Source organism: Hipposideros armiger, unplaced genomic scaffold (genome assembly GCF_001890085.2).
Source record: "Hipposideros armiger isolate ML-2016 unplaced genomic scaffold, ASM189008v1 scaffold_381, whole genome shotgun sequence".
Lineage (NCBI taxonomy): Eukaryota > Metazoa > Chordata > Mammalia > Chiroptera > Hipposideridae > Hipposideros > Hipposideros armiger.
Window position 1 is genome coordinate 639,587 of NW_017731731.1, and position 25,953 is coordinate 665,539.

Below are 25,953 nucleotides of genomic sequence, written 5' to 3' on the forward strand. Positions count from 1 at the left end.
CCCTGGCTGATGGGTACGGGAACTCTTTCCAGGCAGGTGTGTGCCTGGGGACGTCTTCTCCAGGCCTTTCAGGTGGTGGTTTCCCAGCCTCAGGTAGCTTCCTCGCACACACTTGCCCACTGGTGCTCGGGAGGACTCTGCCTGGTGAACTCTGGCTGTCTTGGCCTCCTAGGTCTCCCACTCTGTCTCCTCTGCTCAGAGTTCTCCAGTCTCCATGTAGGTTTGCCCTTTCTGTGTCACAGCCTGGAAACTCGCTTGGTTGCAAGCAGAGACAGTCAGAAGCTTCACCTTGTTTCCCATCTCTCAGGGCTCACTGTCCTTTGCTGTCTTACTCATATGTCCGATGTCTTGAAAGTCCTTGTTTCATTTCTTCAGTCTATTTTTCTAGTTGCTTCAGGTGCATAGGTAAATCTGGTTCCTATCACTCCCTCTTGAGTGGAAGTGGAAATTCTAGTTATTCTTTGATAGGGTTTAAAAGTTGAGAAACACAGAGTAAGGGAACTGTATATAAGCAGCCCCACCTCTTGTTGGTCTGCCTTTGCGTGGGATGCTGGTGGAAGCTCCAATGAGCGCTGCTCCTTCTGAGAGAGAAGGAAACTTTATGGTTTAATCAGTGGCATATCACTTCATGGCAGCAATATGCCAAGATTACCCATTTGGGGTAGTCATTTTAGTTAGTTTGTATTTGGTTCCTAATTTACCTAGGTCACCAATCACTCAACCTAAAGAACATCGCCATGTGCGATTATCATGACCAGTCCTTGCTTAATCACTTTTAAACACAGCGACCTATCTCTATTCTGAGGTTTTTCTTGGCAGTATTTATCTTGTAAAAAGGCTTGGGTTTTTATTAAGGAGGATTTGAGGTGCCCTGGATTTTATTATGATAATCAAACCCTTTGCGATGTGATCAGTTGGTTCCCCTCGTATATCTGACCATCCTCTCTGGAGTGATTGCGAGTTTCTCGAGGCCTCACAGGTGACAAAGCAGGCCCGTTAGACTGTAGTTTTGCTCAAGCTGCGTGGCCTGTGTTTTGTGAGATTTTTGTTGTAAGTTTGAAGAAAGGACTAGGGTAGCAGGTGTAAGTTAATCCTTTGTAAAATTGATGGGCTGGGTGAGACTGCTTTGCACCAGCTGAATTTCCAGCTTTGCTGCCTTATGGGATTTCCCTTAGTGGTGCTCATAAGTAGGAACTCAGAGGCAGTGGGCTGACCAAGGTGGAAACAGGAGCTGGTTTTCTCTGCTGACTCCTGGTTGTGTTGCCCTGACCTCCGGGATGCTGGGAGATGCCGGGATCTCGTGTTTCAGGTCTGAATGGTGTCTCCATTCTTCTCTGGCTCATTGGGTATTTGTGAGAAGTAATGAAAAAATCCTAGATGGGATTTACAAGCATCTCAGAGGCTGAAGTAATTACTGCCACAGAAGGGAAGATAGTCTTTTATCCGACGTTAGCGGAAGTTAAAGGAACCTGGAGACTTGTATCTGTCGTATCGAGCACACGTAGCTGATATTGGTGAAATGCAAAAGGAAATTTAATTTGCCATGTCTCACAAGCATCATGGAGAGAGAGAGAGAGAGAGAGAGAGAGAGAGAGAGAGAGAGAGAGCGCTTAATGCTATATTTTATTTATTTCCTGTAGAATTTGTGGTGGATTGTCGAAAGTTCTTGGATTCAAACGCTCTGGGCCTGACTGTTGCAGCCCTCAGCAGCTATGACCCCCAGATGCGCGCCGCGGCCTACTACGTCCTGGCGGCCTACTACTCGCATGTGGAGGGGGCTCGGTTCCGGGAGCAGTCCCAGGTGAGTGGGGCTGAGGGTGGGCCTGGAGGGCTTCCAAGGCTGGCTCCCCACCTGCTCTGGTGGAAGGATTTCTGAGTTGCCAGGAGACCTCTGCTAAAGAATAAAGAACTGGTCCCTCTGTGGGATGATGCCCGAGGTTGCCTCTGGTTCTCAGCCCCCGGGGCAGTTGGGAGAAGTCTCCCCTTACAGTTCCTCTTGTGTTGTGGGTGGGCAAAGTAGTTTAATTTCTTTGGTCTAAATTTAGTGGTTAAGGCGCCTGTTGCCCAGGGCACACAGCCTCAGAAGCCTGTGTTCCCGGGTGGAAGGGACCAGAGCAGGTGGATTGACAGGGTATGGAGCCAGGGGACTCTGCCCTTGGGCGCGTGCCTGGGCATCAAGGAAAAGCAAAAAGCGCTCCTGAGAGCAAAGATGTCACTATTATGAATGGCATCTTTGGTGGCCCTGGGATGTGAGGAGCACAACACCCTGCAAAGCTGTAGTTTAGGCTGTACGAGGCAAGTCTGGTCATAGTTCTGAAAATGCTCTTTTTCTTCCCTTTTCCTTGGTTTTAAGGTACTTTACCTGTTGGATGTAGTCCGCAACGGGATCCGAACCAAGAACATGAGACTCACCTTTACTCTGACTCTCTTCATTGCCAAAGCAGCCCTGCAGATTTTGAAACCAGGTACCACTGATAGGATTAGGTTGAGGTGAGACTGAAATATTGAGGCTGAGCCAGTCCCCTCGCAGACGTTAATTCTACAGATGTAATCTGCCATATGTGTGAGAAAGGACAGATCAGAGTCCAGTGCTTGTCACACTGAAAGATTGGGAGCCACCCAGTGTCCACCAGTAATGGACAGTAAATAAATGATGGTTGTGAGGAAGTGCTTTATAGGTCTATAGGATGAAATCCAGAAAAAATTAAGTGATAAAGCAAGGTGCAGAGCAGTGTGCATTTGTGTTTGTTTGCAGGTGTAAAAAGCTGTGGTAAAAGCAAACCCTAGCACCCCCCTCGTGGGCCTGCTGTGAGCGGACGTGGGTCCTGCGAATGACAGCACGTAGAGGGTGCTTGATGCAGCGCCCTGTCAGTGCTCGCAGCCCTGACCCAGGCTCAGGAGGTCACAGTCAGCACGCTCCTGGGTCCTCAGCCAGAATGCATGTGGCCTGTGAGTCCCAACAAGGTGCCAGCTCAGGCACTAGAACAGGGCTCCTCTTTATAAAAGCGGGGGTTCCACTGCTAAGGTGGCGTGAGAGAAGGTAGTCTGTCATAAGACGTTTCTTAATTAATGAAAAATCATAGAATGTTGGTACCATTAGGGATTATAGGGGTCTTAGAGTATAGCATGGTCATTTTCAGATGAGAAAACAGCCCCAGCTTTAGGCCCCCAGGGTGAAATAGCTTGTCTGAGGCCCCACAATTAGTCTCTAGCCATTTTGCTATTAGAATTCAGATCTGATTTTTATCTGTTCCTACATCACTTTTATTACATGTTTTTTTATTCGCCTTAGAAATTCAGGTAGGAAGCAGAGTAATTAGCCATTTGCAGACGAAAGAAAAGGCTATTCTGAGAAATTTCCCAGCAGAGGCCACAATGGCCATTGACCTGGGCCTCCTGTCCAGTCTGCTGCCCGGGCGAGCTCTGTCCCATGTCAGACCTCATGTGTCATGGGGTCAGGCTGCAGGCGCTCCGGACAGACTGACGGCTGTGACCTGAGAGTGGAAGTGGCAGGAGAGGAGGTGCCTGCCTGTGTGTTGGTCCCATCACGTTCCAGAGCCAGTGACCCGGGGCGCCTGAGCCCCCTTTGCTGGGCAGTTCCCTTCAGTGAGAAGCGGGTGGGTGTGTGGTCAGCCCTGTGCTGTCTGGGTGGCCTGGTCCCACCCTGCCCGCCAGGCTGATGACTGGGGGCGGTTCGGCATCTCTGAGGACTCCACGTCCTGCAGTGGTTTCTGAGCCACAGAGAAAGCCATATGCAGTGTAGACCCGAGGTGTCTTACTGCAGTCCAGTTCTCGAGAACGAATAACCTGGTAAGGATGCAAAAGTTCCCAGGGACAGGAATTTCTGTCGATCCCCCAGATCCCCACTCCCTGACTCCAGCAGGCCACGGGGTGTCCTGTTGGTGCCCCTCGTGACTGTCTGCCTTGTTCCCAGAGGAGCACATGTACCTGAAGGTCAACAAGTTCCTGCTGTCACATGAGTACTTGAATATGAACAAGGTTCCAGGCTTCTACCAGTTCTTCTACAGCTCGGACTTGGAGGTAATGCTGCTAAGCCCTTACGGTCCCGAAAGCCCTGCTGACCGACCGCTGCTGTCCTGCTGACATGTCCCCGTCAGTGCTTTAGCTGCACAGCTGGCACGACTGCACAGGGTGGAGCTAGGTGGTCAGGGCAGGGAGAAGTTCAGCAGGCTTGCCTGCAGAAATGCTTTTCATTGCGTGCCTTGTTTTAGGTCACTTCTCAAACCTTAAACACTGTCACAGGTCTGAGTTTTGTGGCATTCTTGTTACAATTTTTTGGTGAATCACTGGGTAAATATGAAGTGTGCTTTTTAGAACACCTTGCTGAACTAACTAACTAACACACTTCAGGGTCTCAACTTCACTTGGTCCTTATTCCTGATTTGAAACCGAATCAGAGATAAAATCGAGGCTTTTTAATGACACCCTCAGCCGTGGAGGTCAGGGCTCCCGTACCAAGATCTTCGCCACATGTGCAAACAGTGGTCTGGAGAGCTGTTGGATAAAGGGCTTTAACCTACCTAACAGTGTGTTCTGTCTGCCTGGGCTGTAGCGGAACTCCGAGCGCGAGTGGATCTTTGAAATTCTGCGGCAGGGGATTCGGGACAAGCACTGCTACGAACTCTATGCCAGGCGAGGGGTCTTCCACATCATCCTGTCCTTCTTCAACAGCCCGTTGTGTGACCCGGTGGCACAGGTAGGCGGGTCTGCAAGTGTATTTGGGACTGGAAGGTCTAGGCTCTTTCTGAAGGTTTTACTTGGAAGTCAAGTTCACGTGAATTCTAACCTAGCCTGGACATGACCCACCTACTAAGCTGACATTAACCTGACTTTCAGTGAGGGAAAATGAGATACCATCGGGGCCTGTCCTGCTGCCCGTGTGCGGCCAGGCTGCAGTGTTGACACTGTTGTTTGTCCTCTGGGGAAATGCTCTTTGCGGCCCCCTTCCTGTGTTCCCGCCCCCACACCATGTAACTAGGTATTTTGATTAATTTCTAGCCCAGTCATCTTTTGTTTCTGATATTATGTAAAATATGGGTAAATAGGAGTGAGTCAGGGTTAAGAAACACGTTTGAATAAACTGAATTTGAGTGTGGTAGTTTTTCATTTTTTTATGGCATGTGAGAATTCTAAAGATGCCAATTAGCAGTTCAAGGGACATTCCCATCTTTATGTCTTCCTTTCTAAGTGGGGAAACGGAGGGGACAAAAATGGGCCACCCGCTGTTGATGGCTGGGTCAGCGTTTGTCCCAGCTCTGGCAGCTGCTGACCTGGGCCATGTGGCTTGTGTGCTGCGCCTTTGCTTGTGGGTTGGTTTCTAATGATGGATTAGCAGGAGTGGGCATCCCCCGAGGGCCCAGAAATTGCCGTGGAGGTCTGTGTTCCCTAGCTGTCACCTGTGGGGAAGGACACGTTCCTCCACGGCCAGCCATCATTCTTACAGACTCAGCAAAGCAACATTTGCAGCCACCACCTGTAACCATAGCATACCTTTATATTGTCAGATTGTTCCTTTGATCAAATTAGGTTTTCCCACTAAAGAGTAAATCTTTGTTTTGGACTTTCAGAACTGGGTTCTAGAAATTCTACAGAACGCCGCCCGGGATGCCAAGTCTGCCTATGAGATCCTGCGGGACTATAGCCTTTTAACGTGGATTTTGCATATCCTTGAGAGCAAGTAAGCACCTTGTGCGTGAGAGGTGTGTGTCAGGCAGGAAGAGGGTGGGATGAGGACAGTGGCGTCTACTGCAGGCTTTAGTGTTGACTGGAAATGTCCAGTAGAATACATGTTGTCCGAAACAGTGTCCTCTAATGCCACCCTAAGCCTGTAACCAGCTCCTGCTGATGCCAAAGTGGCGTTTCCTCGCTTTAAATATTTGTGTGTCTTGTGTGAGTGGAATGACAGGTGCCAGCTGCTGTTTGCATTTGCGGGGGCCTCCACCGGCCGACCTTCCATCTGTTCTGCACAGTCCACTCGCCCGCAGGGGCACCAGCCATCTAAGGTTTCGGGACAGTAGCTCTCCAGGTAGAAATAGGCTCCAGCCTCAGGAACGCTTGGTCCCCTGTGTGATGGGCCCAGCTCTCCAGATCGCTCAGGGTCGGGAGTTCAGGGAAGAGCTGCTGCTGAGCCGTGTCGAGTGGACGTTTGTCTTAGTCCTCGGGCTGCCACAGACAGCGTGTTCCAACAGCAAGGGTTAATTTTCTCACAGTTCTGGGGCTTAAGGTCTGCCATTGGCAGCCGTCATGGGCGGGGTCTGGTGAGAGCTGTCTTCATGGCTCACAGACTGCCGACTTCTCCCTACGTCCTCACATGGCAAGGTGAGAGAGAGGGACAGAGCCCTGGTCTCTTTTAAGGACATTAACCCTGTTATGGGGGCTCCACCCTCATAACCTCATCTCAGCCTGAGCACCCCCCAGAGGCCCCCACCTCCAAATACAATCACACTGGGAGTTAGTGTTTCCACATATGAATTTGGGGGGGCGGGGGGGGGTGTGGTAAGAGGACACAATTCAGTTCACAGCATGATCTGTTTTGATTCCTATTGATCTCCTAAGTTTGAGACTGTCTGGAAGGTTGAAGGCCTTCGCAGCAGACAACACTTGGTGGGAGGGATCTTTCTTTCTTTCTTTTTTTTTTTTTTTTTTAAAGATTTTTTTTTAATTTTTTTTTATTGGGGAATTGGGGGCATGGGAACAGTGCTGGGGAATTGGGGGAAGGGGAACAGACAAGTTGCTGTCGTTTTGTTCTTCAATCTAGTTGTGGAGGACGTTGCTTCACTGGCCCAAGTTGGCACCATCATTGTGCTCTTCCCGGGCGAGGCAGATCAGTCGCCGGCTTCTGGACGGCCGCTCACTGCGGCTGCTGGCCGCTCACGCTGGCTGCTGGCTACATACGGTAGCCCATGGCAACCCACTGCCACAGGGGCTGCAGCCCACGCCGTCGCCGGCGACTCATGGCAGCCCAGCTCCAGGTTGAGCTGTTGTTCAGCATCTTAGCTGTGGAGGGCAGTGTCACTGGCCCTCATATGTGGGATCCGAACCGGGGCCCTCTGGCATCCCAAGCGAGCTCCCAACCATCGCGCCACTCGGCCGGCCCGGGATCTTTCTTTCAAAGAACTAACTACTCTACTCAGCCAGGAATGCCCAGGCCCTTTGTGCATTTTTTAAAAAGTATTTTTAAAAATTTCTCTAAAAGAAGTAGTATCCTAAATATAGAATGTGTCTTTGGACATCAGCTTCCAGACTGTTTCCGATTTATAAAAGGCATAATTGGCTAATTATCTCTTCCTGGCTGTTAACTTTAGGTTTTGAAAAGGGAGCTGTTCTCATGAGCAGGGCCTCTTCTCAATGTGCTGCAGCGGCTCCAGAATCTCTCTTTGGGGTGTAGGGTGGCCGTCTGGTTAGGAGGGGCATCCACTGGGGCCTCCACTGTGTTGAAGCTGGGTTCATAGCACGTATCCTTCTTACTCAGATGCTGTGCCCGTTTGGGGGTTGCAGTGGGGGGTAAGCAGATGGGATTGTTGGAGGATGGAAAAAGGCTGCCAAGCCGCCCCGTGGTACTGCCACCACTTGTCACCGTCCTTTCTGTGGCTCCCGCCTACCCTGCCTCCAGCAGACGTCAGTGAAAGGAGAGGATGTGACGAGCGTGAGCATTCTGTGTTGGGTCTTAGGTTTCTGGAGACTCAGATGCTCTCCAGCATCATCTCTTTGCTGCACACCCTGTGGATGACCAATCTGGGAGACAAAGGAGTGGAGTGGGGGAGCCAGCCCCCTCGCCAGCCTGCGCCCCAGGAGCCCCCGAAGCTGCTCGCCCTGCACTTGGTCAATGAGTTCCTTTCTGTCCTCATTGTGCTGACGAAGCACCTCAGGTAAGCCCCTCCCCCGCCAGGCCTGCCCCCGGGGGCGTCACTAGTGGGCGTCACCTCACCTCAGCGTTCCCCTTGGTCAGGGCTCCACGGGTGGGCTCTGGGCCAGAGGGCTGCTGCCATTGTGGGTGAGTCAGGAAACCCGTTTTAGCTGTTTCCTCTGTTCTGCTTCAACTTTACGAGGCTGCTTTCAAGGCCCTGAGAACTCCGCGTACTCTCAAAACTTGTAACGTGTCATACCAGGTCACTTTTAGCACGCAAACCACCTACCTTGATATTTTGATTTAAGCATTCAAAGTGACGTTTTGTAGAAAGAACATATTTTCCATGACCTTAGCCTAAGAAAGTTAGAGTGTTCCCAGACTTGCCTCTGCCTCAGCCTGCACAGATTGATTTGTTCATGAATTTTCTTGAAAACGTCAGTATTTTCATCTGACCCCTGGAATAATGCTCTTGATTTCCTTAGCAGAGCTAAATTCTCCTCAGATTCCACTGTGTCAGGGAAAATACACTGTGTGCACTCGTGTTTCTGATTTGGGAATGGAGGAACGCTAATTGGAACCAGAGGATTGATAGCAAACAGATTGTAATCTCAGAATGAAAACTTTCCTGATAAAGAACAGGACGTGGGGTTTTATGTTGTTCTGAATGAAATTGTGAGATCAGTGCTGGTCGCCATGTTGCTCATTTGAGGATTGTTGAAAGACACATTGGTCTCTGAGAACTGATTGCTATTTGAAATAAGGATTGTAATTTTAATTTTAAGATTGTGTGGAGCAAATGGTGTTGAATTTTCAATTTCTTTGAGTTCAGAGGGGTGGATCGCCTCCCAGTGACCATCGTCAGGATTGGCCGTGGGCGGTGCTGTCCCAGGCGCTTCTGAGTCTTTTCTCTCGAGCCTGAGAGTTGATGAGATGAGAGGAATGGGCAGCCATGAGTGTTTTGTCCGGCGGCTGGCACCCTGACCCTCAGGCTCTCTCTGCCCAGGTGTCCATCAGCGAGGTCTCCAGAGATTTATGTGCCTCTAGGATGGAGTCCGACCCCGGTCCCCTTTCTGCCTCCCCCGGAACGCTCTCTTTCTGCTCTGCGTGCCAGGGGTCCACACTGTTGTCTGTTATAGGGGAAACCTGGTCGTGGAGGGCCTGTTTGCACCTGTGGTCTGTGGCGTTGACCGGCCGCGCCTTTCCGGGGCTGTGGGACGAGGGGGCAGCTGTTGCTCAGTCTGTGCCATTGGCTCCCCACAGGCCCTCCTTGGCCTCCACCCAGCTGACCAGCTTCTTTGGGGCGCTTGACTCCGTGCTGAGGTACCGGGCCACCGTCCTGCAGGCCTTCAAGGACATGGACCGCTTCACCGTGAATGCGACGGTGCTGTCCACCAGGGACGTCCTCATCCTCCTGCACAAGTGGAGCCTCATCGAGAGAGACGTCCAGCTCCAAGAGGACCTGCGAGCAGCCGTGGAGAAACACCAAGTCAAGGAGCTGCTAAGTGAGTGTCAGGAGCCGGGACTCTCTCGCGTTCCCCAGACTGCTCAGTGCCCCCCAGAGCAGCGTCCTTCCCTGTCCAAGCAGCATTTCCAAAGCAGGGGAGGCTTAGAGACAGGGCGTGTCCTTCAGCGCAGCCCCAGAGGGGGAGCCCGGCTTTGAGTCCAGCTCTGCCGCCGTCAGGGAGCTCACCTGTTCGTTAACAGTAATGGTGATCGCAGTCAGATGCTGAGTGCCCACCATGCTGCAGGCGTAGGAGCGTGTCCTGCTGGGGCAGTGCTGAGCGCTCAGCGCCTGGTGGCTGTCCCCTCTCTCCCCACCCCACCACGCAGTCTGTGTGGGAGGAGGGACACCATTCTCACCCCGTTCTTTCTGTCTGTGTAATAGAACTGCTCAGGGATAAGAACAAGCCCGGCGTGCCAGCCCGCGCCAAAGGCCCGCGGGGCCGGAAGAGGCGGCCTGGGGAGGCAGAGGAGGCGGCCGAGCCTGAGCTGCAGGCGTCCAGCCTGGAGACCTGCAGGGGCCTCCTGAGGTCCATATTGACCCACTGGGGGCCAGTGTTCCCCAGCCCTGACCCCACTCAGGAGCCCGTGGACGAGGCTGCCCCCAAGAGCAATGCACTGGGCCTTGTGAACGCCGTCGCCTCCCTGGTGGTCAGCTGGGTGCTGCGGTCACTGGCTGAGCACCCGCTCGGCAGGGCAGAGGCTGCAGGACTCCTTGGCTGGCTTAAGAGCTACATTTTGCCCCAGCCGGTGCTCGTGGCTGACCTTCTCAAGGACAGCACCGTGAAGAGTGGCCTGTTTAAGCTGTACAGCCAGCTCTGCGGAGCCGAGGGGCTGCTGGGGTCCGCGCAGAGTTTGGCCTGCCTGTTCAACATGGTCATGCTGCGATTGGTAGCGGCCCTGGGCCCCCCGAGGAGCCCCTTCCACCCGGCAGTCGAGACCCTCTGCCTCTCTTCCCTGAACAAGAAGGATGAAGCCACGCAAGGTAATGCCAGTTCCCAGGTCTGAGGCGGAGGGGGGGCTGTGGGAGGGTAACCTCTGTTCCTTAGGGCCTCTCGGGTGGCCCCTCGCCACAGTTCTGGGGATCGTGGCGAGTCGGCCACTGGGCCCTGAATGTGAGGGGAGAGGAAGTCTGGTAACACCTTTAGTGACAACCATGTTTACAGTGGAGGAAGGTGCTCGGTTCAGAGCCCCCATCGTGTCCCACCGGGGACCCTCCCCCCTGCACAGCACACACAAGCACACAATGTATGTGCTTGGTGTTTAGCTTAATAAAGGTTTGAGCACACGAATGAATGAACAGCAAAGGCTTTGAAAGGCTCTAAGAGCACACGGGCTTCCTCCACCTGGGAGTTGTCCCTTTCATCGAGGGACCTGAGGGGAGCAGGGGTCAGGGACCGGCCGGCAGCCTAGGCAGGTGAGCTCACCTGGCTGTAGGGGTGACTTGTCCTGTCACCTGGCTGCGCTCGAGAATTGACTCTGCCTGTGAAGCCTCCTCGCGTGTGCCTTTGAGGAAACGGCCTGAAGCAATTCCGTGAAGCTTTTCTCCAGCTTCAGTTCTGGCTCTGGCCGTGGGCGGTCAGAGCCAGGAGAGACTTGGCTTGTAGTCACTTTTTTTACATCATCAAATAAAAAAAATTTAAAAAGAACAAAAAAGGTTAACCCAAAAGTTAAGCAAAGGCAAAATTAATTTATTTTTCCCACTTGCTCACCTCGGCACAGTTTGTTTGGGTGCGTAGCAAAGCCCCGGGTCCCCCTGCGTGCGGGCGGGATGGCCTGTGTTCCGGCTGCATGGAGTGGCATCCTGATGGCCTGTTGTCCTCTTCCTCAGCTACCGCGGCGTTCCTGGTGTCTCTGTACATTAAGGACATCTGGCTGGGGGCCCAGCGGCCAGACACCCTCTTAACCCACGTCCAGATGATCTGTGATGCTGCAGAGGAAGTGCTAAGTGGCGACGAGGAGGCTGTCATTGTGCTCTGCAGGGACATCGCCTCCCAGGCCCCAGACATGTGACGCCCTGCCGGCTGGTGCCTGCAGCACCAGGTTCCAGAAGTTTGAGTCACTTTCCATGGAAGGCATGCAAATGACAAATTCTGTCTATTGACTCAGTTTCCTGACAAGAAAAGTTGACTTTATTTAATTCACAAATAAATCAGCTCAAGGGCCTGTGTGTAGAAGTGGTCAGAGTTATAGTGGGGGGGGGGGGGTCCTTTGGGGCCATGAGGCCCCTCCAGTGTTCAGTCAGGCTGACCCTTCCACTCAGAGGTTTGTGGATCAAAGGAAGTACCTCAAATTGAGGTAACACGCCTGAGCACTTAACAGATTTGTGGACATTAAAGCCAAAGTGTCCAAAAATGTATTAGGTAAGAGAGCATGGCGAGAGTTGTGAAGGTTTCCTTTCTGTATGAAGTCACAACAGAGCTTTGGATAACTTTTTAAACTCATAAGCACCTGCCAGTGTTTGTTAGTTATTTTATGAAATAAAAGGATGTTACATCAAATCCATAAAGTATAAAATTGATTTGACTTCTGCTTTTCAAAGGCAGCCTGTATTTTTAAATTGTGTTTTAAAGAGGGGGTTTTGAATTTTATAACTTATTAATAAATGTCTATTTTTGTTAGGTTTTTGTGTTTTGCTTAGTTGATGTTAACAGGCTATTTTTATTCCACAGAAACCTGCATTTTAGAGGTCAGGATTTGACTTGTACGATTCCGGTATTATGGGTATTGTAGCTGACAAGCATGGAATAGAAATGTCATGGCTTTCACAGATGGAATTCTAGCCTGCTCACGTAAAGCTGTGCATATACCCACGTGCCTCCCACACACTGTGGCTCCCGGTCTGCCCGGCCGTCGTCACATGTCAGTACATTACCTGTCAGCCACCTGGGAGATGGCTGGTTATTAGCCTAGATAATATACACAGCACTGAGAACAGCTTGGTTTTGGCTTCAACATTATTAAAAAAAAAAAAAAAATGTTCTACGTACTTTAGACTCTTTTGTGGTTTTTTAATAACAGTATTCTTAACCAAAACAAGAGTAAAGCTTATCTGCATCTAATCCCCTTACCACAAACAGGTTCATTGTCTGCAAGCATTCACCTCCCCTTCTCTGCATCTCTGCAGCTCAGGCTCCCCTCGCTTTCTCCCCCAAAACACCCACCACAGTTTCTCTGAGAAGATCCTGAAGTCGGAGTCCTACAGGTAGATTCAAGCTGGAAAGGCCACGTGTTCCTTTCTCTCCCCGTTTTTGCATCTCTGCAGCTCAGGCTCCCCTTGCTTTCTCCTAACCCACTGCCCCCGAGTCTGCTGGCGCCAAACCCGGCGCTCACCTTGGGGAATGATTTTTCTGTCCCCTAGTGGGTTTTATGGGCTTTGTAGTGTGGGGCTGCCTGCCTGCCTGCCAGGGGCAGGCTGTTGGGCACTAGAGGACCAGATCTTTGAGGGTCTCAGAGCAGAGGTCACATGAAGTCACACCCAGGATGGGACCTTTTCTACCAGCTTAGAGATGCTCTGCGGCAGCATTTGGAGGCCGATTCTGCCCCCTCAGGCTTAGGCCATGCCTGCTGAGCCTGGCTGCCCCCTCCAGGGGAGAGGTGTCCTTGGGTTCTGTCTTGGAAAGGCTTTGGGGAGGTCAGAAGTGTGACTTGGGTCCCTTGACTGCAGTTGGCTGGCCTGGCAGGACACACAAGGTCCCATTTTGGTTAACGGTGGGCGTTAGTGGGGGTTGGATGGGAAACTTAGGCCCTCCCTGGACGTCCTGAAAAAGGTGCAGATCAGCCAAGTGAACTTAAGCTCGATGAAACATCACAGTAGTAATAGTTGAAGCTAAAAAGTGGCGTAGTAAAGATTAGTGAGTGAATATTTTTTCATCTTATGTATATTTTATTTTTCTACCTTTCCCAAAGCGAACATAGGTAGTAAATCAGGAGGTTTAGTGCACTAAATAAAATCTGCAGTGTTCGGGGCTACTTCTCTGTGCTAAATGGGCTGTGGGAGCCTTGGATAAATGCATGTCGTGTGCCTCCGTGTGGAGTTCTTGACCTCGTTGCACTTCCTGCTACGTGTAAACAAGTTTCCCGAGGGCACGTGTGTGTCCAGGTTGGTTTGAGTTCACCGGTTGACTCGGCAATGGCCATGGTTTTCTGGTGTCAGTTCTGCAGTTGAGAGGCTCTGTCTCCAAGGGGAGGCTCCCTGGGCTTTGTTACTGACATCAGCTGATGCCATGGGGGTCCCCATCGAGGGCCAGTTCTCAGAGGAGAGCAGGGTGGGCCTGGGGAGTGGTGGGGGGCGAGGTGGACGGGCTCTCCTGCTGCAGCTGCTGGTGGGGGCCAGATGCTATGCTGCCTGCTTCCTTGACTGAGCTCGGTGGAGCCTGTGGGGTTGCCCGAGGAGTGCTGTGACGCAGTCGGTGCCTCCGGACGCAGAGCGGGAGGTGGAGGCCGTGACTCCAGGAGCATGTGGAGTGGTGCTGGGCGCTGTTCCTGTGGACAGAGCAGATGGAGGCAGACATCAGGGCTGGCTGGAGAACAGTCCTTTTTGGGGGGCTTTCCTGTTGCACCCTCCTGCCTGTCTGAAGCCCGTACTTCGGGAAGGCGCCCTGGAGTGACAGCACCTCTGCCAGGGGAGCAGACCCCAGGGAGAGCCAGCCCAGCTCACAAAGGTCGCCATTGTGGAAAACTGAGAGAAAAGAGGAAGTGATAGATGGTGACCTATACCTCAGGTCTTTGTCTTAAGGCACTTGTCCCTTGTACGGCCAATTACAGTTGGGGACGGGGGAAGGTTGGGCTTCCATCCATCCATAGATTTGAGTACAGCTCGTCTTGTATCCACACCTCAAGCCAAGTTGTACCTTAGCCAGCAACCCACCCTCTCTGGATGGACTCGCCTGCACTCAGGGTGCTGGGGGCAGTGGACAACCACCTGGATGAGACTACCACCATGTCCCACCTGTCTGCCTCCAGTTTCATCAATGAAACAGGACAGCGATTGCCTCAGATATCCTCAGGGTCAAATGAGGTGATGTACTGATAGCTGTCTAAGCGAGAGAACTATTGGGTTGTCGGAAAAGTCATGACATTTTTTCTCTGTTTTTCGTTGCAAAAATGCGTCATGACTTTTCCAACAACCCCAATAGATAACGTGGTTATGCTAACATGCACATAAAGGGCCAGGACGGCAGGCCCAGGGAGCAGAGCCCTCCTTTCAGATGATGCTAACATGATCTTTTCCCTTTTTTTTTCTTTTTTAGCATGGAAAGAGTGACTCCTTGGGGAGAACCTTGGCATTCTCTTTCCTAAATCTTACTAAGAGCCATTTTGCTGGCCTGAGTATTTCACGTCTGTTACAAAGTGCCTGGAGAGCACTTTCTTTAGGGAGCCATGTGGCCAGTCAGGATAAATAGCTCATCGATTTGTCCTATAAAGCTGTAGCCCAAAAGATGCACGAGACTCCTCTGCCACGGCCACCTGTGTGCCCACCGACTGGAGAGCTTTCCACAGGGAGGATAACTGACCATTCTTGCAAACTCCCTAGCACAGGGCTTGCTACAAGTCGCCTCAAAAGAGCGGAAGAGAAAGGTGATTTTATTAGTGTCTCTCCCAGGTATCTCTTGGGGGTAAAAATCCGCTTGAATTCAATGTGAGTTCTAAAAACTGAAAGAAAAGGATGGATTTCTTCTTCGCTCAGAAGCTGGTCCCTGCCTCCCCTGTGTGACCAAAGGGAACTGTAAGTGACCTGGTGAGTGTAGATCTGATAGATGAGTCCAGGGGTGGGGGGTGGGGAGGGGGAAAGAAGAAACAGGCCCCTTGGGGTAGGTCTGCACATGCGCAGATCCACAGGTCCGCCCCGGACTGGCCGTGGGACCCCATCGGGTAGGAGGGCTGCCCTCTCTGGTTCTTTTGAGGCCTAGAGGCTCCTCATCCCCCCTCTGTCTCTTGGAACATTCTGCTCAGCTCTGTTTGCTGTCAGCTTCCTATGGTGACTCATGGTTTCCATTCCCCAAGATTCTTGATCCCTAATGGTGTCCAGTCCTAGTCTTCCTCCAGGACCCCCCAGTGCTCCCTGGCCCCAGCTCTTCTGCCAGGCCACACGTGCCAGCCGTGGACGGGCTCTCTTTGGGTCAGTTGCCTACCCCTGGTCCCATCAGCTATGGCAGGAATAGAGGCAGCACAGAGTCCCCCATAAGAACAGTCATTAGGACAGCAGTAGCTATTGGGTGCAGATGGAACTAGAAGGGAAAATTGAGTGTGGGGGGCCAATCGTCTAGCACAGAATTAACAGATAACAAGCTAGGCTCAAATTATTACTTGGAGCTCCTAGAGATTTCACCTCCAATTTAACCACTAAGGCACACAGTAGGCATTGAGTAATAGATGGTGGCCTTGGGTCCCTAAGTTAGGGTCTCATTTTCCTGATGCACTGACTGGCAAGACCAAACAGGCATATGGGCTCATTTTGCCTTTATTGTTGTTTTACAGCTTAACTGAGATATATTAGAGTTATAGTAAAGTCCACCCATTTAAAATGTAAAGTTGGATGAGCTTTGGTATATTCAGAGTTATCCAACCATCACCACAATCTATTTTAGAATATTTTTATCCCCAAAAGATGATCCCTATTAGCCACAGCTAATCTGCTTTCTGTCTCTATGGATTTTCCTCCTCTAGATATTTCATATCAATAGAACCACACAACATGTGGCCTTTTGTGCCGGCTTCCTTCACTTAGCACAGTGTTTTTGAGTTCACCCGTGTTGTAGCGTGGGTCAGTGCCTCATTCCTTTTTATGGCCAAATAATGTTCCCTTGTATGGACATAGGATCCCTCACTGTTTAGCCACTGAGTTACCTCCATCCCCACACCCACCTACTTACCGCGCCTGCAGGGAGCCTGACCAGGACATGTAGAGCAGGATGAGGAAGAGAAGCACCACAAAAGCAGCCAGGCTCACCCAGAAGGCAATGACAATCGAATCTGCGGGAGGGAGAGGTGCAGCTCAGTGTCAGTGTCACATCACGGAAACCCACAGGGAGGGACCGGGGCCCCCAGTGCTGTGGAAATAGGGCCCCGTATAGGTGTCCTCTCCTCTCCCAGCTTCTCAGCTGGAGCTGTTGGGAAGATCGCTCATTAACAATAAACAGGGGGCTGGCCGAGTGGCGCGTTGGTTAAGAGCTGGCTTGGGACACCAGAGGGCCCCGGTTCGGATCCCACATATGAGGGCCAGTGACACTGCCCTCTACAGCTAAGATGCTGAACAACAGCTCAACCTGGAGCTGGGCTGCCGTGGGTCGCCGGCGATGGTGTAGGCTGCAGTCCCTGTGGCAGTGGGTTGCCATGGGCTACCGTGTGTAGTCAGCAGCCAGCGTGAGCGGCCAGCAGCCGCAGTGAGCGGCCGTCCAGAAGCTGGTGACTGATCTGCCTCGCCAGGGAAGAGCGCAATGATGGTGCCAACTTGGGCCAGTGAAGCAACGTCTTCCACAACTAGACTGAAGAACAAAAGGACAGCAACTTGTCTGTTCCCCTCCCCCAATTCCCCAGCACTGTTCCCCTCCCCACAATTCCCCAGCACTGTTCCCATCCCCCCAATTCCCCAACAAAAATCTTTAAAAAAAAATAATAATAAACAGGAAGGACCAGGGCAGCAGGAGCTGGCTTTGCCCAGAGCAACTAGCTACTGGGTCAGATGAGAGTGATTGTCCATTGGGGGAAAAGCAGTAGATACAATCGAGTGGCACCCCATGGATTTGCTCCTTTGGCTGCTACTGCTGCTCAGAAGATGGACTTCCCGCCCCCCTGCCTTTTCTCCCTGGGAGGGAGAAGAAAGGGCTGTGGACAGCTTGTGTGACAGGATGGCCTCCCCTCCCCTGTGAGGGCTGCAGCGGCTTTGGTGACCAGCCCCATTAGTGGCAGCTTCAGAGACCCCAAGAGTCAGAGACTTACAAAGAGGACGTGACCATGGCAGAATGCTCTAGACCACGGTGCCAGAGTGTTCCCTTCCCACTGCGGAATTGTTAACCGCGACCTGCCCCGGTCGGCCAGCGCGGTGAGGTGGAAAGAGCTGGTTCCTCCCTTACAGGTGGACAGGCCCAGCTGCGGGGCAGTGGCGGGAGGAAAAGGTGCTTTTGCGGTCACCACTGTGGCTGTATTTGTGGCCGGAAGCTGAAGGGGCAGGGGGCACCCAGGAAACACGCTTAGCCTCTTCTGGACCCTGGGTAGAACCTGGCAAGTCCAAGATGTCATTCTCTGGGGCTGCAGTTCAGGAACATTCGGCAAGTTGCTAGGGAACTGTTGCAATATGGTAGTGTTTCTTGGTGGTCAACTCTGGCTGTGGGACAGAGCACTGAGCTCACAAGTAATGTCTGCAAGTATCTTAGGCACTCTTGAGACCCCAGGACGAGACGCCCCAGTGGGGGATATGCTGGACACCTGCATGTGTGACCAAAGGAACCTGCAGAAGCATAGTAACCAACAGGTACAGGTACAGGTCTGACAATTAAGTTTGTGAATTTTCCACCATGTAAGTGCACAGTGGAAAGTTCGCAAACTTAATTGTCTGCCCTTTGTATTTATTAAGGACTTAGATGAGCCAGACTCTGTGGTGGCTGGTAAGGATTCAGAAGGAGTCAACCTAGCACCCCAGAAATGACGGACGCCTTTCACCTGCACTCTCCTCCCCTACCAACCTCCTCTGAGCTCCTGTAGTGCTTCCTCTGCTAACCCTACCTTACCTCACGTACCTTGTGTTCTGTTCAAACAAAAAGTTGTTTATGAATGAGTGAACTAACAAAGGACCCACTGAACAAATGTCTGAATGAATGAATGAATGGGGTGTTAGAGATTTGTGAGTTACCTGCGGGGTAAATAATGGCATTTGAGTAAAGAGTGTCACCTCTGTGTGCTATGACCCAAGACAGATAGAGGGAGACCCTGAGATCTTGTAGGAGTTGATCTTAGACCCTGACCATGTCAAACAGGATATACGGAAGAGACGCAGTGCTTGCGAAAGGAATCAGAGCCCCCACTGCCTGGTCATGTACCAGCAACTTGGCGTTCGCACTCCAGAGAGGGAAGGACAGCAGGGACCCCCAGGCTGGCTCTCACATCCTCTCCCCTTCCTGTCCCTGAGCTGAGGAACTGACGGTGGCGCCCTAGAGCATTAAACTGTTTAAGGGGAGCGTCTGGGCTCCTAGGACATACAGAATGAGGTTGTTACTGTCTGTCCTAAGCTTAAGGGCTTTTTGAAGAAGCCAGTGACTCCTAGCATTCCTTGTCTGTTCGCTGTGTGTTATTCTATAATACCTGCTTCAGTTCAACTCTATCCCAAAGAGTCATTCTTTCCCAACCCTCAAAGTGTGAGAGTATGTATGCTTTCAGAAAACTTGGTTTGGGATTTTATTCTGTCAGTGTGTTTTAGATTTCTGCAGACACTGATGCTCTTTTTCCCTCATAAGAATAACGCAGGGGGATGTGAGGGCAATCTGGCTGCGACATCTGTCACCCCATTGATCACCAGGGTTGGTTCGGCTGATCTGGTTGGCTAGGCGGGTGTCCCCTTCCTCCCTCACCGCTCCATGTGTGTCCCTCCCGAAGCTGCACGCTCAGTCGAAGAGGACGACCTTCCCCGATAGCGGGGAGGGCCATTCTTTGGTCAAGGGTATACGAGTAGCTGCGCTCCCCTGCTAGAACCTCCAAACAAGCTCTCAAGGTCCATTTGTAGGAGAACATAGAGTAGTCAAGCTTCCAAGACTCCAGACACATCCAAATGAGGCGCTGCATGTGGCAGTCTGCCTTTCTTTAAAAAAAAAAAAAGAATAACACAGGGTTTGAGGGTTTAGCGCCTGGAAAAGTCCTGTCAGAACCCCTAAGGAATAGCTTCAAAAATTGAGCGGCTGAGAACTCCCCTCTCCCCACCTGCCCAGCTTCCAGGCTCACACTTTTCGGCCCCTGCCCTTGGTCATGACCCCCAGATACTGAGCAGGAGATGAGACAACGCTGTTTGCAGAGCACAGTTCTACAGACAAGTGAAATTAAAATTTTGTCAGACCAAAGAACTATGAGTAGCTGTTTTGTGTGTTCAGCTCTCTTTCATCATGTTCTGTTGAAAAAGACAGCCAAGAAAATCGTTCTTTTCCTGCTTCCTACTGAAGGTTCAGCCTAAGTGCTTGGACAGAACATTTTGTCCAAGGGCAGGAGCTGTCATTCCTCAGTGTGGGGAATGTTTAAACATCCGTGGGCTTGTTTTCACAACCAGGCTGGCTGGCCAATGACCCTGGTCCAGCCAGGAGAACTTCCTTTTCTTTCCCTCTCCTTCCCTTTGCTTCCCTTCCCCCCTTCATTCCCTCATTTACTTCCTTCTCCCTTCCCTTTTCTCCTTTCCCCCATCCCTTCTTTCTGTCCTTCCTTTTTGGGTCCATACTGGCAGAAAGAGGGGAGTGAGGCATCCACTGTGGATTGACAAGAAAGGGCTCTGGATGGCATGGTTGGGCTGCATATCACGTTGGGGACTTCTCATCCGAACTTGGGAGTTAGCAAATTAATCCAATTAAAATACTTCCAACTCATAGTAGGCACCTCCGCTTTGTTGAGTGAAAACTGCTAAGCCTCAGTTTTAGCATTCCTCCAAATACTACTCACATTTGAGTCCCAGAGTCCTAGTAGAAGATTAAATCCAAGATTCTCACCTTTTTGGGAGCTAACAATGGGGGTTATGGGCCGAGGCTCTGGAGGCGCATGGTTTTCAGTTTAAATTCTGCTCAGCCATTTCCTAGCTATGTGATCTCAGACAATCTGGGGTTTTTACATCTCTAAATCTGTTTCCTCATCTGTTAAATGAGGATAATAGCATGTGTTACATAGACTACTATACAGGTTAAATACAATAATACGTGCGTATAATACACATTGGCATACTTCCTTGTTTAATGGTTGCAAAATGATGCATAAATAGAACTAAAATAATTTCTCTTCAGAAGATTTGTGGCCAGTGATATCACTGTGTCCTTTAAGCTCACTAAAACATAAGAGATAAGTAAGGTAATTGTGGCATAGACTGCTAGTTGTCAATCATAATATTTGCTGTCATGCGCTTCCATAGTAATAGAACCTCTGCCTTTAGCTGAGCACATTGGCTGCCTGGGATGAAGACTACATTTCCCAGCCTCTCCTTCAACTAGGTATGATCATGTGACAAGGTTCTGGCCAATGAGATGTGAGTGTGGAACCATTACAGGACAGTTTCTTGGAGTCTTTCTACAGACTGCTAAGTTTCTACTACTTTGTGTTCCTTCTTATTTTCTTACCACATTTTGCTGCCCAAAACATGGATGTGATGGCTAGAGCATGGTTTGGAACATGAAGATGAGGAAAAATGTCCCACAGAGCAATGAGCTGGAATGAATCTGGATCATGAGAAGTTTGTGGAGCCAACCTACCACCCCATTCTGCAGACTTTTACATGGGAGAGAAATCAGCTGCTGTTTCATCTGGTGCTCTGTTAATTGTAGCCAATTTTCTTTATTGAATCAGTAAGAAAAAGTAACTTTTTAAATGAATGTTCCCAAACTTACAAATCCAAATGAAGGCTGACTTTCAAAATAATCATCCTTTCTTTACAATAGAATCATATCAATGTTCCTAAAATAAACATATTGATCAAACATAAACATTTATCAAACAGTCATAAGTATTTATAAATTCTTTCAGAATTACTTTCAACAACAACAACAACACACACACACCAATTTTGCTACTTTATGGGGTCATATTTGATTTTTGACCTTGGGTGGTATCAGCCAGCTTAATTTCATTCATCTGATTGGTTTCTTTGTGATTTTTAACTATTTCCCAAAAGCAAATCCACCCTCAGAGATATACACAATTTATCACCTTAGGTATTCATAGAGTGTGCTGTGGCCACCAAAGTCAGTTTCAAAGGAAGAGTTCCAAGCAGTTTTAGGCCAATAATAGAATCTTCCAAGTGTAGCACCTCCACGTGGGGCTGCCTTGATGGGAACTTTGTTCAAGGTAAACGTTCTCTTATCTTTGGTTAAAAATTACTTTCACTGCTATGTCATGCCCAGAGGACTGACCATTTGCTGAAGTGTTAGAAGTCATGGTTAAAGTTGTAACCTGAAATTGATGACTCTAAATGAGAGATAAGAGTTATATAGGTCCTTTGTTCAATCTTTACACTGAATTCTCTGTAGTGTGTTCAGAACAGATTGATTAGTGGTGTGTTGCTGTTTTTCCTCTCCCAGCTCTCAGAGCAGCAGATAAACAAGCTGCCTTCTTATTGAAGCTGCCACAGGCAGTGTGTCAGCAGAAGTCAATATGGGCCATGACAAATTCTTCCTAACCCATAATTAAAGGAAGAAGACATATTGACCCGAAAGGTAAATGATACACAGCATGAAAGCCAGGAACTGCCCAGGGAAGTCAATCCGCGTTGCTATTCCCCGCAAGGGAACATTAGACCAGCGTCAGGAGACCATCGTGTTAGAATAATCTGTGTTGCCGTTGTAAGATTAGATGGGACTGGTTTTCTCCTAAGCTTAGCCTCTGAAAGGGGGTCAAATAAAAGATCACACATGTAATCAGGCAGGTCAGGCAGGGCCCGAGGAAACAGGTCTGCATTTTCCACCACGTTGACAGTGGTGGGGAGATTCTTAACCTTTCTAGGAAATAGAGGCCACCTACGAAACTCACAAGGGTAAAAATCCTTGTCAAGTCTCTGGAACAAAATCGCACCCGATTTCAAGCCATCCCTCGGAAAGGGCAACCCACAGCCTTCAATCAACTCCACACTGAATGCTCCATAAAGACATATATAAACCCCTAGATGTTTCCAGTTTTCTGCCCAACCACGATGGAATAAATTCCAGTGTGTGGACATGAACACAAAAATCTTAAAATCCTTCCCACTTGCATGGTTAACGCATGAGCCCTGGGAATTTTTCTCTCTATTTTGTCTCCTTCTCTAGGCGACACAAAACTTGAACCCAGCCTGGCCTGCAGCATTTCAGCCAGCTGCCCCAGGCGACCTTCTAGTGAGATCTGAGAGAGCTTTGCTCCCTGTCTCACCAAAGCGACAGGCTCACAGATCCGTTCCCAGCATCTTTCTGTCTTTGATGTGCCCCCTGCAGAGAACTGGCATGTGATGCTTCCTGATTTGTTTGACTGGGGAAGAGAAAGTCAAATTTCAGCAAAGAAGGTCCCCTGCTTCTTGTGGAGTGACCTCTGTCCATCCTTCTCCAGACTCGCTCATCTGACCTCGCCTATGAAGTCCTGTGACAAGAGCATCCCTGAGACTGCCTGACACTGCCACTGCCTGACATTGATCACTACAGAAAACAAGTGCCAGCTGTTGAGGGGTAAGGCTGTATGTTGTCAAAGGCCAGCAGAGGGTGCAGGCTCAGTGCCAGCCTGGCGCTGGCCTAACGGGACCATATGCGTGAGCAGGGCCTAGAGGGGAGGTGGGCCTCCAACAGAACCAGTCCAGGTGGGGTTGGTCTCTGAGAACAGGGCCCTTGGGGGCAGCCTCTGAGGACAGCAGGAGAGAGCATCGCCTCTGGTGGGGGGGGGTCTCAAAATGCATCCCACCATTGCTCTTTCAATGCAGCTCTTCAGGCATTTAAACAGATACAGAAGAAAAAAAGACTGGAAGGATATTTTAGCAGGCTAGGCCCAGTAAGGAGATGAAATCACCATAGGCTAAATAGGGGATTATTTAGGTTAGATATGAAGAATTATTAAATGGGACAAAAGAGTGTAAGATATAAGGAAACTCTGAGGCATCCTAGGGCTGAGGGAGAGGACCCAGGTGTATCAGTTTGCTCAGGCTGCGCTATGGTTTGAATATTTGTGTCCCCCTCCCCGCCAAATGCATATGTTACATCCTAATGCCCAATGTGAGTTTGGGAGTTTGGGGAGGAATGTCTTATTTGACCTTGTTTCTACACTCACCAGGCTGTAAACTTCCAACTCTAGTTCACATCTGCAAGAAAGAACATCTTTTCAAACCTCACACGCAGCTTAGAGAGAGCATCAGCCACTTTTCCCAGAAGTGGATGTTGTCTGTGGGTAAAGGTGAGGGCAAAGGTTGAGACTGTGGGTTCTAAGATTCTAAAGTGGCAACCAGTCCCCAACCCAAAGCAGCGAGGAGAAGCTTTGGAGCCGAGGTGGTGGCAGAACAGGATGTCTGGCAGTGTCTGAGTCTGACCCAGAATTTAATTTAACTAGTGTTAATTTAAAAAAGACTTTCCTGAATGCAAATCTACATTTTGTCCAGACCAGTCTGCCTCCTGAAGTTCTGAACTTTGGACAATACATATGAGTGGGCTTTTATTTCAACCTGCCACTTGCTCCCTATTACTATTTGTCTTCCTTATTGTGAATTGTATGTGCAAAAATCTGCAATTTAATTTCTTGATTATATATACCTTGCATCAAAAAAACACACTCCAAACCTATTGAACCCCCAAAAGCTGTAGTATGGTGCTGGGGACATAGTAAGTCCTTAGTAAACATGGATGGGTGTCTGCACTTTGGGACATTGTAAGTGGAACTGGAAATGGGAACTCTTCCTAACAAGACATCCTTGGGCTCTGGCCCCTTTTATTAAACAATAACATCTAAATGGATTGCAGTGTTGAGTTGGTGTATAGCAGACCATCTTTCTTTACACATGAGAAGCATCCTGTTCTTTTAGTGACTGCATTTACTTTTTTTTTTTTTTTTTTTAAGATTTTTATTCGGGGAATCGGGGAGATGGGAACAGTGCTGGGGAATTGGGGGAAGGGGAACAGACAAGATGCTGTCGTTTTGTTCTTCAGTCTAGTTGTGGAGGACGTTGCTTCACTGGCCCAAGTTGGCACCATCATTGCGCTCTTCCCAGGCGAGGCAGATCAGTCGCCGGCTTCTGGACGGCCGCTCACTATGGCTGCTGGCCGCTCACGCTGGCTGCACACGGTAGCCCATGGCAAGCCACTGCCACAGGGGCTGCAACCTATGCCCTTGCCGGCGACTCACAGCAGCCCAGCTCCAGGTTGAGCTGTTGTTCAGCATCTTAGCTGTGGAGGGCAGTGTCAATGGCCCTCATATGTGGGATCCGAACCGGGGCCCTCTGGCGGCCCAAGCCAGTTCTTAACCATCACGCCACTCGGCCGGCCCCTGCATTTACTTTTTGACAGACATATCAGGTATAGTGAAATAACCAAGAAAGCTGCAACTTTGGGATGGGCAGTGCCGAGACCTGGTTTTTGTTTTGTCTTTCATGCTCATTTCTTCAGCTAACTTGTTATCTTGATTGAGTAGATGGAATAATCAGAGAAGATTGTTCACAAAAGTACCATGTTACCCAAGAGATAAAGACGGGAAGGAAGATGAGCAAAAGGATGTTAACTCATGCCGGTGTGTCCTTCCTGAGACCGTGACGATTAAATGTCGGTTGGTATTTTAATAGAAATTATTGAGTCATACATCTTAGAGAAACGACAAAATAACTCTCTCCCAAATCGGCACACAGACAACAGAAAACCCGAAATCTACAGTGGAAAGAAACTCATCTCCCTTTTTGGAAGCCAGACAAATGAAACTCCCAAGAAATCTATCTTAAAAGCAGATAGAGTGTCTACCTGCTCCCAGAGTGTCTTGGTTTCTTAGGAGGTTAGTTCCAAGCTTATCACAGACGATAACAGATACCATTTTACCCCCGTGCACTTATATCTCCTAGTGCAGGATCGAGTTCCAGTTTCACCGTGACAGCTGTTGGAGTCAGCAAGTGAATGGAGAGAAAATCAGATGGACCAACCCCCAGCCTGTGCCTGGCCGGCTTCCCCAGGTCAGGACTCACGTTTGTTGGCTCTCAGCTTCTTCTCATCGACCGGAATGAGATCCAGGTAATCCAGGTAGTACTCATAGCTGTAGTACAGGGCGGAGGCGTTGGTCCTGTTGGCCATGTCTGCGGCGCTGGGGGGCCGCGCATCAGAGCTCGTCGGCCTCCTCCTCAGAGTCAGCTGGCCCACTGATTTCCGTAAAATCCTCCAAGTGTGTCTGTGGGTCTCCAGGCTCAGGGCCTGCCCATGTGTGAGAGCCATTGGCTGGAAGAAAGGTCAGGGGCGTGTGCCTGATCGTCTCAGCACGCACGTCGAGCTCCCCAGCCTGCCCCTTCTTGATAAAACTCCAAAACAAACAGAGCTGCAAGGCTGGAGACCGTGTTTCCAGGGCAGCGCTAGGTTGCCCCTCTGTGTAAAGACAGGAAGACGGATACCTGGGGTCCCTTGAAAGATGAGACGGCAAACAGGGCTAGAAACGACAATCAACTTTTGCCTTAAATACTTAAAAAGTGAGTGATGCCAAAACGAAGGGCTGGCGGTGCCCTTGGCTTACATGAAGGCGGTACTTGGTGCCATGAAGCAACCGGCAAATCACTGGCTTAGATTCATTATCCGAGGGCAGAAATTGAGTGATGTCGGCTTTGAACTTGTAACCTCTCTCATGTACACACAGCCAATTCATTAAACCCAAGGAACCCCCCTCCCCAATTGAGCACACCTCCCAGCCTTTAAGCCCCCGAGAACCAACTC

The 25,953-nt window shown here is 50.2% G+C and overlaps 2 protein-coding genes across 2 annotated transcripts in view; one reads left to right on the forward strand and one right to left on the reverse strand.

The window, feature by feature from the left end:
* The window catches only part of URB1 (URB1 ribosome biogenesis factor), a 64,303-nt gene extending 52,312 nt beyond the window's left edge, over positions 1–11,991 (forward strand). Inside the window, exons 31-39 of the mRNA XM_019662858.1 lie at positions 1,641–1,801; positions 2,354–2,465; positions 3,935–4,041; positions 4,574–4,717; positions 5,589–5,698; positions 7,692–7,889; positions 9,131–9,372; positions 9,756–10,355; positions 11,202–11,991. Of these exons, the coding sequence (XP_019518403.1) occupies positions 1,641–1,801; positions 2,354–2,465; positions 3,935–4,041; positions 4,574–4,717; positions 5,589–5,698; positions 7,692–7,889; positions 9,131–9,372; positions 9,756–10,355; positions 11,202–11,383 (1,856 nt within the window). The 3' untranslated portion in view covers positions 11,384–11,991. The remainder of the gene's footprint in view (positions 1–1,640; positions 1,802–2,353; positions 2,466–3,934; positions 4,042–4,573; positions 4,718–5,588; positions 5,699–7,691; positions 7,890–9,130; positions 9,373–9,755; positions 10,356–11,201) is intronic.
* A 568-nt stretch (positions 11,992–12,559) lies between these two features.
* On the reverse strand, positions 12,560–25,470 carry MRAP (melanocortin 2 receptor accessory protein). The gene is made up of 3 exons (XM_019662815.1): positions 25,221–25,470; positions 16,246–16,345; positions 12,560–13,855 (listed from the first exon to the last, which is right to left on the reverse strand). The coding sequence occupies exons 1-3, from the start codon at positions 25,462–25,464 to the stop codon at positions 13,624–13,626; spliced, it is 576 nt and encodes a 191-aa protein (XP_019518360.1). The 5' UTR covers positions 25,465–25,470; the 3' UTR covers positions 12,560–13,623.
* Positions 25,471–25,953: the final 483 nt, after the last annotated feature.